Consider the following 18022-nt stretch of genomic DNA (forward strand, 5'->3'; position numbering starts at 1 on the left):
TTATGTCCTTACCCCCTCAGTTGTTTTCCTGTCCAGCAGGATGCTAGATGTAGGGGGTAAGGCTGGCCACCCATGTGAGTCCACAGGAGCCGCGGCTGGTGTGATCCCCTTTGTCGGCGCTGGCTAGTTGTCTCAGCGCGGGGTCATGCTACACGCACTGGCCTCTCCCCCTGTGCTGTGTTCGGAGGACAAGCGGCGTCTGAATCCGGAAGTTGCCCGCCCCAGGGTCACGTGACAGGCGCCTCACGTGACCGGAAGTCGGAAAGCCGGAAGCAGGAAGTTCCTGACCCGGCGTGCGTTCCAGCGGCCATTGCAGCATGGAAGTCAGCGTCTGCTGACACATCACACTCAGCTGCAGGGGATTGCCTGGAGGAACGCTAAGGGGATTACCACAGCAGGTAGGAATTAACGTTTGCATAATGCAAGAAGGGTTGGGCATTAAGCAATTATTTAAATCAGCTATTAAGCTGATGTCCTAGTCTCACTTTGTGTTTGACTATGGAGGCTGCCGGTGGATCTTCCTCCCAGGGCTCTGTGGAGACAAGTTCCGTACCCTCTCTGGTATGTAACATTGTGGTAATTGTTTACATATCCCTTAGGAGGGTTATTAGGCTTGGCTGAGCTAATGGCTGGTATTTATTTGTTTTATTACAGCCTAAAATGGAAAGATCAGATTCCAAATCTGGGTCAAGACAAGACAAAGCTGATAAGCCTGACAAGCCTGATAAACCTGATAAAACTGACAAGACTACACCACATGCTGGTTCTAAAGCAACACATAAATCGGGGAAAAAATGTGCTATATGTGGAAATTATATGTCATCCTCTTCAAAAGTATTATGCCAAGATTGTACTAAAAAGGTGGTTAGAGAAGAAACCCCCACTATGTTAAAGGAATTAAAAGGATGGATTAGATCTGAAATTTCATCTGCTGTGCAGACTATCAAGGTTCCAGAGGTAGCAGTATCTAATGTACAAATGCCTTCAGTGCCTGCAGCAGTCTCTGCAGCCCCGGCAGTATCAGATATCCCAGGTCCTTCAGGTTCAGTTCCTATAGGGGACCCTACTTTAAAAAGGAAAAGGAGAGATGACGATTCTGAAGATTCAGAAATGTCAGAAGGGGAATTGGATATTTCATCTCTGGAAGAGATACCCTCAGAGACTGAAAAATCTGCTGAAAAAACTATAAAGAATCAGAAATTTGCTTTTTCCACTGACTTTATGAAGGAGTTATTGGCAGCCATGCATGAAGCCATGGGTATTACTATAGAGCAAAAGACTTTATCTCCATTAGATCAGATGTATCAAACATTGTCAGAACCCCAAGTGACTTTCATTCCAGTGCATAGTAGTCTTAAGGGGATTATCAGGAAAGAGTGGGATAATCCAGATAGGAGGGCTTTCTGGCCTAAATCACTAAATAAAAGATATCCTTATAGCCCTGAAGACCAAAGGTTTTGGGGGACTGCACCCAAACTAGACCCATCTCTTTCTAAAGTATCCAGGAGATCAGATCTTCAATTCGAAGATTTTGGTAGTTTAAAAGACCCTATCGATAAGAAAATGGACAATATTTTGCGGAGGGCATGGGAGGCAGCATCTTTAAATTTCAAACCCTCTATTGCATCTACAGCGGTAGCAAGATCTTTAAAAATTTGGTTAGTAGAAGTCCAGTCTCAGATAGCCTCAGGGGTATCTAGGGAGGAACTTTTGAATTTTTTCCCAAAAATTTTACATGCAACAAACTATCTATCAGATGCAGCTGATGATTCAGTCAGACTCACAGCAAGAACCACAGCCCTAGTTAATTCTGCCAGAAGAGGAATCTGGGTGAAAACATGGCAGGGAGATACCTCGTCTAAATCAAAATTGTGTAGTATTCCATGTGAAGGGGGCTTGTTATTTGGAACCAAGTTAGAAGAAACACTTGAGAGGTCCGCTGATAAAAAGAAAAATTTCCCATATAAAAGAAAGATTTTCCGCCCTAACCGTTCCTTTCGTGTTTCAGGGAAAAGCGAACAGGAAAACAAGGGGAACCAGAGAAGAAGATGGATTCCCAACAAGTCCCAGCGTTCCAAACCCAGTACTCCATATACCTCTACAGGTCAACCAACAAAACAATGACGCCAGAATTCCAGTGGGGGGCAGACTAGCTCATTTTTTCGAACAGTGGCAGTTAAAGTTCGAAAACAAGTGGTTACTGAACATTATTCTCCAGGGGTACAAGATAGAGTTTATAGCCCCACCACCATCTCAATTCTGGGTGACCCCTTCCCCAAGAGCTCCAGTTCAGGCCCAGGCCCTCCAGTCAGAAGTAAGCTTACTATTGGAAAAAAGGGTTATACGGAGAGTCCCAAAATGTCAAGAAACACTGGGGTTTTACTCCCCAGTCTTTCTAATAAAGAAACCTCAAGGGAGTTACAGGTTCATCTTAAACCTAAAAAGGCTAAACACCGCAGTAAGATACAGAAAGTTTCGGATGGACAACATCCGCTCAGTATTGAACCTACTACAAGACAGCTCCTATCTGACATCATTGGATCTAAAAGATGCGTATTTGCATGTGCCGATTCATCTGGAATCACAACAGTTCCTGAGATTTGCGGTGGTGTTAGAAGGAGAGGTAAGACACTTTCAGTTTGTCGCCCTTCCCTTTGGGTTATCATCGGCTCCATGGCTATTCACAAAAATCATGGCAGAAGTCTTGGCAGGGCTTAGGCTTCAGTCTGTTCAAGTAATATCTTACCTGGATGATTTACTTATCTGGGGACCTTCTGTTGAGTTAGTGGGATCCCAGACTCAGTCCACCATAGACTTCCTTCAGACATTGGGGTGGTTAATTAATTGGGAAAAATCGTCCTTTCAGCCTCTCCAAAAGATGGAATTTTTGGGGTTTGAGATATGTACTACAAATAAGAGACTTTTTCTACCTGACAAAAAATCTTCCTTGTTGTTAAAGTCTGTTTTCTCTTTTCAGAGTCTGAAAACAATATCCTTGAGGAAAGCGATGGCCTTATTGGGCACAATAACCTCATCTTTCCCTGCAATACAGTGGGGTCAACTCCACTCCAGAAGTCTCCAGAGTTGGATCCTATCAAAGTGGGACAAGCATCTCTCCTCCCTGGACAAGAGAGTGATGATTCCTTGGAGTGTCAAGCAGTCACTACTGTGGTGGACGGAGCCACAACATCTGTCAACAGGGAATCTTTGGGAGTTTCCAACCCAGTGCATCATAACAACGGATGCGAGCTCTTGGGGATGGGGAGCGCATCTGGACTCTCTGACAGCTCAGGGACAATGGTCAAGCCGGATCAGCAACAGGTCTTCGAACAGCAGAGAGCTGCAAGCAGTCTGGGAAGCCATACTAGCATTCAAGATACAGATATGGAAAACCCACGTGACGATACGTACAGACAACAGTACAGTGGTGGCGTACATAAATCACCAGGGAGGCACAAGAAGCAAGTCACTGCAACAGCAGGCATCAAGGATTCTGCATTGGGCAGAGCGCAGTCTCAAGTCTATAAAAGCGGTTCACCTGAAGGGGACACTAAATTGCCTAGCAGATTACCTGAGCAGATGCAGTCTGTCCCAGGACGAATGGAGTCTCAACGACCGGGTGTTTCATCAGTTGACAGAACACTGGATTGTTCCTCAAGTGGACTTATTCGCCAGAAAGAGCAATGCGAAATGCCGGATGTTTTGCTCTCTTTGTCCCCAAGACGAACCATGGGTAGTAGATGCCTTCTCGATCAGCTGGAGCCATCACAGAATGTACATTTTTCCGCCTCTACATTTGATTTCCAGAGTACTGAACAAAATCTATCGAGACCAGGCGGAAGCAATCTTGATTGTCCCGTTTTGGCCAAAAAGACCGTGGTTTGCTTTGCTACAACGATTAGCTACGGATCATCTGATCCTTCCAGATCAAGAGGACCTGTTAACTCAGGGACCAGCGGTGCATCCCAATCTGAGCCTTCTTCATCTTTCAGCATGGAGCCTGAATGGCGAATACTGAAAAGTAAGGGATTTTCTAATAAGTTATCGGAAACACTGTTACAAAGCAGGAAGAAGGTGACGCGCCAAATATACTCTAAAGCCTGGAGGGTATACAACAATTGGTGTGAGGCGAATTCTAGAGATACTGGTCATTCCAATTCAGTTTTAGAATTTCTTCAAGATGGATTCCAGAAAGGTCTAAGTAGTAGTACATTGAAGGTACAAGTTTCAGCATTAACAGTCTTTCTTGACAGAAAATTGGCAGAGGAAGAAGATATCATCAGATTCTTCAAAGCACTCAGGAGGATTCGACCTACAATCCATAGTAGAGTGCCATCTTGGGATCTGAACACTGTGCTACAGGGGCTATGTGAGCCACCCTTTGAACCATTAGTGGATAGTTCTGATAAACTTTTAACTATCAAAACTGCTTTTCTTCTAGCAATAACGTCAGCCAGAAGAGTGGGGGAATTGCAGGCATTGTCAATTCTCGAACCATATTGTGTTATAAGTGACGACAGAATTACACTTCGTCTAGATACCTCCTTCCTACCTAAGGTTGTTTCGAAATTCCACAGATCTCAAGAGATTTTTCTGCCTTCCTTTTGTAATAACCCTTCCAATCAGAAGGAACAGAAGTTACATTGCCTAGATGTTAGAAGATGTGTTCTGGAGTATCTTCAGCGCACTAAGTCCTGGAGGACTTCCAATGCATTATTAGTATTATTTGCCGGAAAGTTCAGGGGTAAACAGGCCTCAAAATCAACCATAGCCAGATGGATCAAGCAGGCTATATCTCTATCTTATGCTCAACAAGGCAAACAGCTGACTTCGGCGGTCAGGGCTCATTCTACCAGAGCAGTATCAACTTCCTGGGCAGAGAGGGCAGGAGCATCAGTTGAGCAAATTTGCAAGGCAGCCACCTGGTCAAGTCAGAACACCTTTGTGAGGCATTATAGGCTAGATATATTGTCTAGTGCCGACTTAACGTTCGGCAGAAAAGTGTTGCAGGCTGTAATCCCTCCCTAAATATTATTTCTTGTTTTTCATCTCAGGGTTGCTGTCCTGAGACGTTCTGGGAAAGCCCAAAATTACTTACGGTAATTTCTTTTCCAGAAGTCGGAAGGACAGCACCCTTACTACCCACCGCTATTCTTATTAAAAGTTATTGGAAGCATCATTATGTGCGGAGTCTTTTTTATTAACTGAGGGGGTAAGGACATAACGATATATATATACATGTGTGTGCCCTGCCTACCTAATTATGCAAATTGTTTAATCTAGTTCCTGTCCAGTGAATGTGGAGGGAGACATGTCTCAGGGTTGCTGTCCTTCCGACTTCTGGAAAAGAAATTACCGTAAGTAATTTTGGGCTTTTGCTCAAAGGATAACTGAAGTGAGAAGAATACAATGGTTGCCGTATTTCCTCTTAAATGATACCCATTGCCTGGCAGCCGTACTGATCCGTTTGGTTGCCGTAATGTCTGAATCACACCAGAAGCAAGCCTGCAGCTACTCTTGGCAGATCTGACAATGTGAAACGCCTAATCTGCTGCATGCTTGTTTAGGGTCTATGGCTAAAAGTATTAGAGGCAGAGAATCAGCAGGAAGCCAGGCAACTAGTATTGCTTCAAAGGAAATATATTAACCTCCATATACCTCTCTTCAGCTGTCCATTGAAAGATACCAGACCTTAACTATGTAGGAGAAATTGGGGGGGGGGGGGGGATCACACCAGAGCAATGTGGTGTTTTGTTTTTTTGTTTTACAAATGCTCTACACTTGCAGCTTTACTGTACAAAAAATAGACTACGCCAAAACGCTCAGAGAATCACTAGGCACATGCCTAGAATCGCTTAGAAAAATCACTTCTAAACGCTGAGTGTTTAAGATTACGCTAGCGCTTTTAGGTGTGCTCCAGCCCTTAGTTGCGAGCCACGTTACACTTTAGTGGGGAAGTGCCCCTGTGGGCACCCTGAAAATGTCAAGTATTGTATCTGACATTTTTCCCTGCATTGGTGCACTCCTCCGGATTGGAAGGTAGCATGCTGTCGTCTGCAGTAAAAGGAGGGAATGGTGAGCGGCTACCTGCAGGGGTGTAGCAATAGGGGGTGCAGAAGTTGCAACTGCATTGGGGTCCTTGCAAGTTGCAAGAGGGTCCCCCTCCCTCAACCGCAGTATTAGCTCTGTATTGGTCCTGCGCTCATAATAATCACTTCTATAGAAACTTTGAATAGTGGTAATCCTTAAAGAGAACTGAAAATAAAGTCAAAATAACCATACACAGGTCATACTTCCCTCCTGTGTAGTCTACTTCTCAAGCTTTCTCCACTGTGATCAATGGATTTCTCTGTCCTCCTTTTTAATAATGTCCATTACCTCCTAACCGCTTCCTGGTCAGCACACTGTTAAACTGTAATATCACCCACTTCAGCCATAGGGAAACATGGATATTACCTTGCTCATTCAGTTGTAACTGACAGCTGCTGAAATATAACTAACAGCAACTGGTATATTTCAGTTCTGACAAAATATTGTCAGAACTGAAAGAAATCACTGTAAGAAGAAAATAGAGGGCTTCTGAGAGGAACGGGTGGTGAAGTATGTAATATTCATTTGCAGCTACGTCACGTTTATTTTAAATTTTCCTCGCTTCAGGTTCCCTTTAACAAACAGCTCCCTATCCCCTCTGACACTGGAGTTGCCATTGGCAGGTTTTTGTGTGCCGTATCAATTATGTATAGTGCGCTTTGGGGGCCCTATTGTAAAACTTGCGTCGGGGCCCACAGCTCCTTTTCTACGCCACTGGCTACCTATGCTCGATACTGTATTCCACAAATTTGCTTAAAGCAAACTGTAGTTACATGTGTATTGTGGGATACCCAGGCCAGTGGAGGGATGGTAGCTCCAAACAGCGAACTGCTGCCTCCCTTAAAAAGAATACTTGCTCACAGCTTTTTGAGGTATGGTTGAGTAGGGCAAAGATGCCATGCTTTTTAAATGTGTGCTGTGAATGTGTGCAAACGGTAGACCTAAATGACAAATTCCAACAGGAGATAGAGAAGAAGCATGTAATTAGAGAAAAAATGTGCACACACCACATATGTACAAGCCAACAAATTGCATGCATCTGCAACGGCCTTCTGTCTCCATGGAAATGTCAAAGACCACGTGTGTACAAAAGTATACAGCATGGATTAATTTCCTCCTTTCCTTTTACTGCTTATGATCATGTAGTTAAAGCTCTTGAGGGCCATGTGAAATGGTGTAGGGGTGCTGGATTTGGCCCACAGGCCTTGTTTGACCCCTGAGCGCCAAAGGGAAAACCAATGGGATTGCATAGTTCTCAAATGGTTTTATTTTTTTGTTTTATTTTTGACACACCATCCAAAAAAAACAAAAGTTCACACTGTCCAACAGTTGTCCGTAGTAAATGATTTATCTACGTTTAACACAGGACTCCCAAATTCCCAGAACTACACCTGTTTGTAAGACGGGTGCTGCCTGTATTTATAGGGGGAAGGTTTTTGTTTTTGTAGCTGATTTTAAGCGGTAGTTTGCATTCAGCTGCTGCACCACATTTTTACTATGCTTTCTGGAAAAATAAAATCTATACATAAGCAAGGATTCTCAGCCACTGGCACCCATGGGTCGTTTCTAGTGCTTGCAATGTAACTACAAACCTTTTCTTTCTTTTTTTTTTTTTTTTTATATCCACGGCTGTATGGCCTTGTTAGTGCTTCCATAGCCTGTGTACCTGTAAATATACATGTTGAGTCTTTCCTGAACACTTGAGTCAGGTTTTTTTTTTTTTTTTCTTCATGCTGCTTTCCAGGTGTTCAAAGTCAATGCTCCGCTTCCACCACGCAAGGAAATGGGGATTGGTGAGGACCCATCCTATTCTCCAGAATACCAACAGACCTTCACTACAGCAAGTACCCAGACCCTTCCTCATGGGATGCTGGAGGTGAATGGGTCAGATCTTCACTCCCTTGGCAGTGAGCCTCCCGCAGGTAAAGCTGTGGCTTCTGTCTCCGTGACTTCAACCTTGTGCACACTGCAGGTGTAGCTAGATCAGCTAAATCAACATGAGGCTTTCCTCAAACCATACGTAAAGGGTTACTGTCGGTGCTGGCTTGGTCTATGAAGGGAATGTACAGACGTGCTCGGTTTGGATAGAAATGGTCGCTATTCCATATTGTCTGGATGGCTGTTTTATTAACCACAAGAAGTAATGAGAAGAGTAAATCTATCACCTGCCTCTCCATGAACTCTTCTGCACAATTTCTTCCAGCAAGAGTACAGCAGGCACCTCCCCAGCTGTACTCTTCCATAGAGATGTAGCGAACTGTTCGCCGGCGAACGGTTCCAGGCGAACTTTGGGCGTTCGCCTGCAGCAGGCGAACTTTTGCGGAAGTTCGATTCGCCCCCTAATGCTCTATTGAGCAAAACTTTGACCCTGTACATCAGTCAGCAGGCACATTATTGCCAAACACACTGCTCTCACTGCTGGAGGCCCGCCCCCCTCCCTCCTCCAAGCAAGGTCCTTATGCCATTTCACTCGTCTGCCTACACTAATTAGTTAAGGGACAGCTGCTACCCTCCACCCTCCTGCAGCTCTGGTGCTTTGAGTCCGCCAGGAGAAAAGCGTGATATAAATGTTATTTGTCTTGTCTACTTTTTCTCTTGTATTGAGCATAAATGGTAAATGCTAGGCCAGCTTCAGTTACTACTGATGTGGTACAGCGGTTAGTGTGCTTGCCCACCACACAGTGAGACCCGGGTTCAAATCCCAGCCAATGTGAGTTGGCTTTTATGCTACAAATCCTTAAAGGGAACCTAAACAGTGAAGGATATGGATTTTTCCTTTTAAAATACCAGTTGCCTGAATCGCCTGCTGATCCTGTGTCTCTTAAATACTAGTTGCCTGGCAGTCAAGTATTAAAGGATAGATCTATGGCAGCCTCCCTATCACTTCAGGTTCCCTTTAAATGTTTTAAAGGGAACCAGAGACTCCAGTAAAAAGTTATACATACCTGGGGCTTCCTCCAGCCCCATACGCACGGATCGCTCCCACGCCGCCGTCCTCCACTTCCTGTTTCAGCCAGTTCCGGGTCCCGTAGTTTCGGCCAGTCGGCGGCAGCACGCAGCCAATTGTCCGCATCACAGGGGCTCCCGGCATACCCTTACGCGTGTGACTGCATTCTGCGCAGCCGCACGCGTAAGGGTATGCTGGGAGCCCCTGTGATACGGACAATTGGCGGGACCTGGTACCGGCCAATCCAGGAAGTGGAGGATTGCGGCGTGGGAGCGATCCAGGCTTATGGGGCTGGAAGAAGCCCCAGGTATGTATGAAATCTTTTTTTTCTTTTTCTGTGGCCGGCGTCTCTGGTTCCCTTTAAGTCACACCTATAACAAGTAAGCAGATAGTTAGTGTACCAGAGATCAAGCTTTAAGATTTGATACTTACCTGGGGCTTCCTCACGCCCACTAAACACATGCGAGTCCCACCCATCCATCCTGCGGTCTGCCCTTCAGCCGCAATCAGCCCCAGTAACTTGCTCAGTGGCGTCCAGTCCCGTCCAGTCTTGGTCTTCTGTGCATGCGCAGTAGACAGCAGACCGCAGGAGGATGGTATGGGATTTGCACATGTTTATGGGGCAGGAGGAAGCCCTGGGTAAGTATCAAATTTTACTAAAGCTTAATCTCTGGTTTACTTTTAAGTTAGAACAATTTTGTAGCTCACCTGTAGATGTCTATTCATTTTTTTTCCCCCTCTGGGTGGGGGGGTTCACACTAACTGCAGAAAATGATCAGTTTTCCGCTGACGATTGGTTGTTGCAGATTTTAACGTGTCATCTGTGGTCAACTGATGGCATTTAATTTAACTGCTTGCAGGGACCATGTTTAAATGAGTTAATTTGTGTATTCGGTGTAGTGTTTAAGTAGTCAATTCACCTACAGCATGTCAGGGGCAGCAAATGCAGTCTAAACATTCATGGTTGTCATTTAGCATGTTTTTACCTTGGCTGCAGCATCGCAGCTGCAAATACTTTGCAACCGCTGCTTGCATTTTACTACCACTGACCAATTTGACAAGTCAACACCAATATTTAAGTGTTCAGATTAGGGCTTGTTGGAAGTTGAACTGCTCCAGACTTGTTTGTGAAGGGCCTGAACTCTCTGTACCTTGCTCAGTAATGCAGTTGACCATGTATTATACACAAAACACATGGCACCTGCCTTGCTCTCCATTGCAGTGCTGCCCTATTCAACTATGCTGAATGGGACAGCTCAACGTTGTGCTCAAAATGTGTGCAGCAGTGCACTGACATTCACTACTGTGAAGATCAGACTTGGCTGTCTATGCACTCTGCCATGTTGCTGTCGTGTTACAGCAATGCAGGACATGATCAATGTTGTTCTGTATGCCTTTCAGCAACACACCAATGTTGCAGATGCTGAAAAGTGGACACAAGCATGTTGTGCCCGGAACCAGGCCTGGCCCTAGACTTTTTACCGCCTGAGGCAAGCTTTAAAGAACCCCCCCCCCCCCAAGCCGTGGGAGGCCGCCCAAGCTGGAGGGGATAGCGGGCAGGAAGGGGGTTATTGGGCCTAGCGGCAGGGAGGGGGGTCGGACGCCTGGGTCCCCCGTCCTCCGCCACCCTCCAGCTTGTTACGTCGCTGGCTGCAGCTATAAGAGGCAACGGGCGGGGATCACTCACCCCTTTCTCGTTCCTGCTACACCGCAGGAAGTGACGTCAGTGGAGCGCACGCTGGAATGAGGAAGAGGTGAGTGATCCTCGCCCGTTGCCTCTTATAGCTGCAGCCAGCGACGTAACAAGCTGGAGGGGAGCGGAGGACGGGGGACCCAGGTGAGGGAGGGGGGGTCTGACCCCCCCCAAACCCCCCCCCCGCTAGGCCCAATACCCCCTTCCTGACCGTTATCCCCTCCAGCTCGGGCGGCCCCCCACACCATAATATTTTTCTGATCCAGCTCCTGTGACAAGTGTTTTTTCATTTGGTTTTAAAATGAACAAAAATACAATGACATTTTGAAAATATATGCTACAAACACAGGGTCACCTTAAACAAAAAAGAACTCCCCCCCCCCCCCCCCCCCTCCCCAAACCGACGCTCTTGTCACCTCTGGTATACTGTCTCTCAAACTACAGAGCCTCATTTAAGCTCTAGGCCCCCTAAAAAGCCCTGAAGGAGTGCCAAATTGTACCATTCCGTGTACTTAAAGTGGAATATAACCCAGTATTTCTTCTTTGCTCTAAAAGATTATTTATAGCATATAATCTACTAACAATGTTTTTTTTAATAAAACAGCATTTAAAGGGTTACATGACAGGACTGACTTTTTCTCCTGCAGGGGCTGCCGCATCCGAACTGGTGATTAGCTTATCTTCTGTATACATTCTTTACTTGATACAATTAAGTAAACATTCTCTGGCTGCAGAAACGTATGCTAATGAGTCCTGGAGTGAAACACAGGTCAGAAATCACTGCTGCTGCATTTAAAACAGAATGACAACAGTTATAAATAAAATGCACCAGCAGCTTTCAAAGTAAATAAACTGAACTTTGGGAAGTTATCATTCATGAATGAATTATAATACTTGTGCAAAAAAGCAAATAAGATAATTGTGTGGGTTATAAAAAGTAGGAAAACACATTTTTGTTGAATATTTTGTCAGTTTTAAACCGCTTTAAAGTGTTCCATAAGCCCACTTATTTCTCTTGAAGAGAAGGAATCAAGAATAAGATTTCCATTTTTAAAAAAAACTTTGTTTTATTGTCCTTATGGGTTAGGGTGTCAAGTCTATCTTGATTAAATGGGAGGTAGTTCTTCCTGTACATCCCAGGCACACTGGGGTATATCTATTTGTTAAAAATAACCTTCCTGGATGCTATAAGAATAAGATGGGGGAAATGACTGAGACTGCAGTCCTCCTGGAAGATGATTGATCAGAAGTCTCATTGTCATAATTGTATGACAGTAAAAGTGGTGAGGATTTCCAGGTACACCTTCTTGATACAGTATATTGAAGAACTTTAGCCCAGAAGGTTGAATAATTGGGCACAGTCATAAACAATGGAAAAGGTCAGCATTTGCTAAATTACACTTAGGACAGTGTGAAGTGTTTTGAGGGGGAGGAGATTTACTGTATATACTCGACTATAAGTCTAGAAATATAAATCTGCCTCAGTGGCTGGATAGTGTCCTGGATAAGGGATCTGCCTCTGACACAGGAGACCTGGGTTCAAATCCCGGCTCTGCCTGTTCAGTAAGCAAGCACTTATTCAGTATAGGGTCCTTGGGCTAGACTCTCTAACACTGCTACTGCCTACTGAGCACGTCCTAGTGGCTGCAGCTCAAGCACTTTAAGTCCGCCAGGAAAAAAGCGCTATATAAATGTTGTTTGTCTTGTCGACATCAAAGTATAGGCCAGGGGTGTAACAAGACATCCTGCAAGGGATTCAGTCGTTGGGGGAGACGTTTCTTTTCCCTGTCTTGAGAGACTGACAACTAAGGGCATTGAGAGAAAAAGCATTCTGCTCTCTGCACAATTGTTCTAATGACTGCATCTGCTCTGCCACTGATAATAGGCAGAGCAGATGCTTGACTTGTAATATACACACTGTCTGTTCTTGTATTGTTTTTGTTTGTGTTTGTTAAGCAACTGCCAAGGCAAATTCCTTGTAGGTGCAAACTTCTTGGCGAAAATAAATTGATTCTGATAAAAAAAATCATACAAAGTTTTGCAGACAAAGATTTGTAGACAGTCCTTATTCAGTGTGCAGCAGGATCTTGTGTACAGAGCAGATTCACCCCCAGCCTCCCCAAGTGCTGTGTACTGTAATGATGCTGGAGAAGTCTGCAGAGTCAGTTCTGCTCCATCAGAGATGGACAGAGTGAGCGTAATGAGCTGAGGCTGGGAGCACACCCATCTGTCAATTTTCTGTATGCGTTTTCTGCACACCACGGGCTTGATTCACAAAAGCGTGCTATCAGTTTGCACACTGGTTTTAGACTGTTCCATTTCTTCATGGGGGATTCTCGGTATTACTTTTAATTTTTACAAAAGCACTCTCTGTAAAGAATCTACACAAAGATGCCAGCCAGCCTACCTATGTTGGACTGAGAAACTGCTGTTCAGTGTTTTTTTTTTTAAATAAAAAAATACATACTAGTACATTTGCTTAGGTAAAGGACCATTATATTTAACTTGTAAAAATGATGTAGTTTGGTTGTTTTTTGGTGATTTTTTTTTTTTTTTTTTTTTTTTTTTTTTTTGCAAGGAATGGTTTATAAGAGATTTTGATGTTCCTTCTAACCAGTAGATGGCAGCATAAGTGATCTTATTTTGTAGTGCAGGATTGTTTTACATACAGTAATAAGGCTCAAGTGGTCTATTTTAGTCCCTTGTACATTCCTAGTGGTTCTGGGTCACCAAGAGCTGTCTGGCTATTGTGTCTCTACATAATAAAGTGACTTTTCCCTCGATTTAGGGTAAATCCATTACTTTTATTGTTTTCATGGTGTTGGGTGTAATATTTCATATTTGCATAACTGCATTATAATTACATTATAATTTAGATGTGCCTTCATGGATAAGCAAGCCTGAATTAGTGATGGCAGAACAGTTCACTTGGAGAACAGTTCCCGGCGAACTATGGCTGCTGGAGAATTTGAAGTGAGCAGTTGTCTGTGTTCGTGTCTGCCCTATTATATTTTCCCGTTCTTTGACCCTTCACACTGAAGTCAGGTGGCACAGGTCAGCCAATTTAACCTCATCACCACCCTGACCATTCCCCCTTATAAAAGGCACCATCCCAGTGGCCATTTTAAGTCTTTCTGTAGTCAGTGTAGGAAGAGAAGCTGCTACTGCAAATAAGAGAAACAGTGATAGAAAGGCTGTCATTTGATTTTGTGTGTTTAGCTGCTTCCTAGGTGCTCTGTGCACCAGCTAGTGACCTCCAATAGTCATTTCGAGGACTTATCTGATTAGATATTGGCTGTTTATTGTGCTGTGTAGTTTCTTTTTAGTTTTTCTGTGCCCTGCTCCTTGTAGTGCACTAGATAGGGACACTCCAATAGTGCTGTGTGCTGCTGTACTATACTTTGCATTGAGGCGTGTGTGCTGCTGTAGCAAATGGGGATCCCAGATGCCACCATGAATGCCTCCCGTCCCCCCCCCCCCCCCCCACGGGCGTCATTGGCCTCCACCTGCTCGTGGGGCAGCAGAGGTGGGGAAGAGCCTCTTGGAATGGACAAGGGCTCCGGGGCAGAGGGTGAAGGTTGTCCCAGCCTGCATGGGGAACAAGAGATTAAAGAGGCTCGAGAAGGGGGGACCCCCACATCGTTTGTTTTTCCCTAAATAAGTTCTTACTGGAAATTTTGAAAATATAACAGTAACATGATAAAGAATAGGAAAAGTAAAGAAAGATACAGGTCGTACACGGATCATATAGACCCCAGGAAACATGGCAAGAACAAAATACTGGGTGCTGTACCCACTTAAGAGTTCAATAAGTCTATTGTTGACAGACCATATACTCGGAATACTCCAAAGAGCAATCAGAGCAATGGGCTAGAAGCCTTCGGAACATTGGGATAGTCCAGGACTCTTGAAGATGCAGTTATCACAGCTAAATAGGAGGAAAACCTTGTGGTACAGACCCATCAAGTGATATATATAGTGTACGAAAAGTATTGGGGAGAGTAGGGAGTAAAGGTATAGCATAGAGAAGGAGTGGGAGGAGAGGAAGCAAGGAAGGTCGAGGGTGGGAGGGGGGGGGATGGAGAGTGCACCAGGGACTCCAGCCATGTCAACCGAGAATGACACATAGAACATTGTGTTAAGAGAGATCTTAGGTTTAACCACTTGATGACCCACCCTTTACCCCCCCTTAAGGACCAGCGCTGTCTTTAGTGATCTGTGCTGGGTGCGCTCTGCAGCCCCCAGCACAGATCAGGTAACAGGCAGAGAGATCAGATTGCCCCCCTTGTGCTGGGGGGGTCCGGGGGGATGTGCTGGGGGGGGTCCGATCTCTTCTGCCTGCGTGTGGCTGGCGGGGGGGGCACCTCAAAGCCCCCCTCCGCGGCGAAATTCCCCCCTCCCTCTCCTACCTGCTCCCCCCCCCCCCCCCCCGGAGATCGGGGCTGCACAGGACGCTATCCGTCCTGTGCAGCCAGTGACAGGATGTCCCCTGTCACATGGCGGCGATCCCCGGCCGCTGATTGGCCGGGGATCGCCGATCTGCCTTACGGCGCTGCTGCAGCACCGTACAATGTAAACAAAGCGGATTATTTCCGCTTGTGTTTACATTTAGCCTGCGAGCCGCCATCGGCGGCCCACAGGCTATTCACGGAGCCCCCCGCCGTGAATTCAGGAAGCAGCCGCTCGCGCGAGCGGCTGCTTCCTGATTAATCAGCCTGCAGCTGGCGACGCAGTACTGCGTCGCTGGTCCTGTAGCTGCCACTTTGCCGACGCACGGTATAAGCGTGCGGTCGGCAAGTGGTTAAGGGGAGTCAAAGGTAGAAACCTCATCCGAGTCTCTCAAATCCACCCACACAGCCCATTTTGCAACATACGCCTCAGCGTTTTCCTGGATTGGAGTATACAGGTCCTCCATGAGTATATGATTAATTTCTTTAAATAGCTCGATCATACTGGGGGCCACATTTGATTTCCAGTGTCAGGCTATTAAAAATCTTGCTGATAACCTAGCTGATAGTTGAGGAGTAATCTATTTTTTTTTTTATTGTGGAGGATCTTCCAGGTAGAAGCGTGAGAAGGGCTGTCGATGCCCGTAAGGGTAGTGCTCTACAATACAGGTGTTGGTGGATCTCAAAGACTCAACTCCAGAAGAGCTGTAGCAGAGCACAATCTAACCAGATGTGGAGGTATGTGCCCACAGATTGGGACCACATCATTTTTTTAATATTTCCCACACTTTGAATATATATATATATATATATATATATATATATATATATATATATATATATATATATATATATATATATATATATATATATATATATATATATATATATATATATATATATATATATATATATATATATATATATATATATATATATATATTATATATATATATATATATATATATATATATATATATATATATATTTTATATATATATATATATATATTTTATATATATATATATATATATATATATATATATATATTTTATATTTATATATATATATATATATATATATATATTTTATATTTATATTTTATATTTATATATATATATTTTATATTTATATATATATATATATATATATATATATATTTTATATTATTTATTTATATATACATATATATATATATATATATATATATATATATTTTATATTATTTATTTATTTTTATATACACACACACCCATATATGCATTTATATACATGTTTATACAATATCTGTCATTTTAACACATTTACTATAGGGTGTTTTTGAAAAAGAAATAGTTTTCTCTTGTTCCCACTGTTCTCCTTGACATACCCTGCAAATTTGGCATTTCTAGAGCATTTGGGGGCTGTGATATTAAACGCTAAAGTCAGCGGCCATTTAACATTTCTCACACTCAGAATAAGAACTTTAAAACCAATTTTCTCAAACTATAACTACTTTTTGATTTTTTTTTTTCCTCTTGTTCCCACTGTCCTCCTTAACATACCCTGCAAATCTGGTGTTTCTAGCACGTACGGGGGATTTGCAATTTACTGCTAAAATCAACAGCTGTTCACCTGCCATTTAAGTCTATGGAGCCCACTCGCTACATCGCTATTGATGAGGCTGGCTCTATGGTGGGGGAGGGTTAGGAGGCATTTCAAAATGTAATCAATGTTTATTTTATTTAGTTATCACCCCGAGGCAGTATATCTACATCCCACAGGACATCCCATAAAATCCCAGGGGCATAGATATAAGTCTCTCACCACAATGCCCGCTGCACACACCTGTGTGCACTCCCGAATGTGTTCTAGTTGCTGCCCATTAGTACACTGATCAGTGAATAGGAACAATAGTTTGAATACACTGATTAAAGTGCCTGTGATAAATGATCACTAGCATCAATGATATGGCTGTGGTCATTAAGAAAATGAAAAGTGAAAACACACACGCTACACTTCCTGTATACATTCACACTGCACAGGAATAAAGTGGAGGGGGCATCTAGTGGCCAAATTGTAAAATTACACCTACATATACAATATTAAATAAAAATACAAAAAATCCCCCATTAATTAACCTCTTACCTCCTGTCCCATAGTTACCAAAATAAAACACTTGTATAAATAAATAAATAAATAAAGTAGCACTTAAAAAAATACATAAATACTTATCTTAGGGACTAAACTTTTTTTAAATATGTATGTCATGAGGCTATATTACTGAGATTTTTGCAAACAAGGGCTTGTAATTAGTAGGGACACACAACTGAAAAAATATACCTTTGTTTCCAAATAAAATATTGTTGTTATACATTATACAATGTATGGCGTAATAACCAGGACAAATGGGCAAATAAAATGTGTGGATTTTATCCACAGTAGCACATTTTATTTTAAAACTGTAATGGCCAAAAATTAGAAATAATAATTTTTTTCCATTTTTTTTCTTATTATTCCTGTTAAAATGCATTTAGAATAAAATAATTCTTAGCAAAATTTACCATCCAATGAAAGCCTAATTGGTGGCTTTGTTGTGATAAGTAGTGTTAAAGTTATTGGGTAATGAAAGGGGGAGCGCTGAAATGTGAAAATTGTTCTGGTCCATAAGGGAGAAAAAACACTTAGTGGTGAACTATCAGTAGTTAAAATTAGCATTTCTAAACCATACATCAAATTTTAATTTTTTTGAACCCTCCCACACCCCCCAGTGGTCAGAAGGACTGCCTGCGTCTATTTGGTGCATGACTTCTGCTGATGGACCAGATCTTTAAACGATTTGAATAACAGCCTACACTGGAAGAG

General features: G+C 43.3%; 2 protein-coding genes across 4 annotated transcripts in view; both read left to right on the plus strand.

Moving 5' to 3' along the window:
* LOC137534533 (uncharacterized) overlaps positions 1-18022 on the plus strand; it is a 104363-nt gene that overhangs the window by 57730 nt on the left and 28611 nt on the right. For 2 of the 3 annotated variants that reach the window (XM_068256071.1, XM_068256072.1), the window contains exon 6: positions 7835-8264. In XM_068256071.1, the coding sequence (XP_068112172.1) occupies positions 7835-8068 (234 nt within the window). In that variant the 3' untranslated portion in view covers positions 8069-8264. Of the gene's footprint in view, positions 1-7834; positions 8265-18022 lie in introns of those variants that run through there. The other variant, XM_068256073.1, reaches the window with a different exon arrangement.
* Positions 1610-5068, plus strand: LOC137535797 (uncharacterized). The gene is made up of 3 exons (XM_068257699.1): positions 1610-2623; positions 2978-4021; positions 5055-5068. Exons 1-3 carry the CDS (start codon positions 2359-2361, stop codon positions 5066-5068), a joined length of 1323 nt encoding a protein of 440 aa, XP_068113800.1. The 5' UTR covers positions 1610-2358.

The sequence above is a fragment of the Hyperolius riggenbachi genome, chromosome 10, assembly GCF_040937935.1.
Source record: "Hyperolius riggenbachi isolate aHypRig1 chromosome 10, aHypRig1.pri, whole genome shotgun sequence".
Classification (NCBI taxonomy): Eukaryota; Metazoa; Chordata; class Amphibia; order Anura; family Hyperoliidae; genus Hyperolius; species Hyperolius riggenbachi.

Coding starts and splice junctions, on each gene's coding strand:
- LOC137535797 (XM_068257699.1), top strand. CDS start 2,359: ATGTCAAGAAACACTGGGGTTTTACTCCCCAGTCTTTCTAATAAAGAA. Junction 2,624..2,977: donor CGGTGGTGTTAGAAGGAGAG/GTAAGACACTTT, acceptor TTCTCTTTTCAG/AGTCTGAAAACAATATCCTT.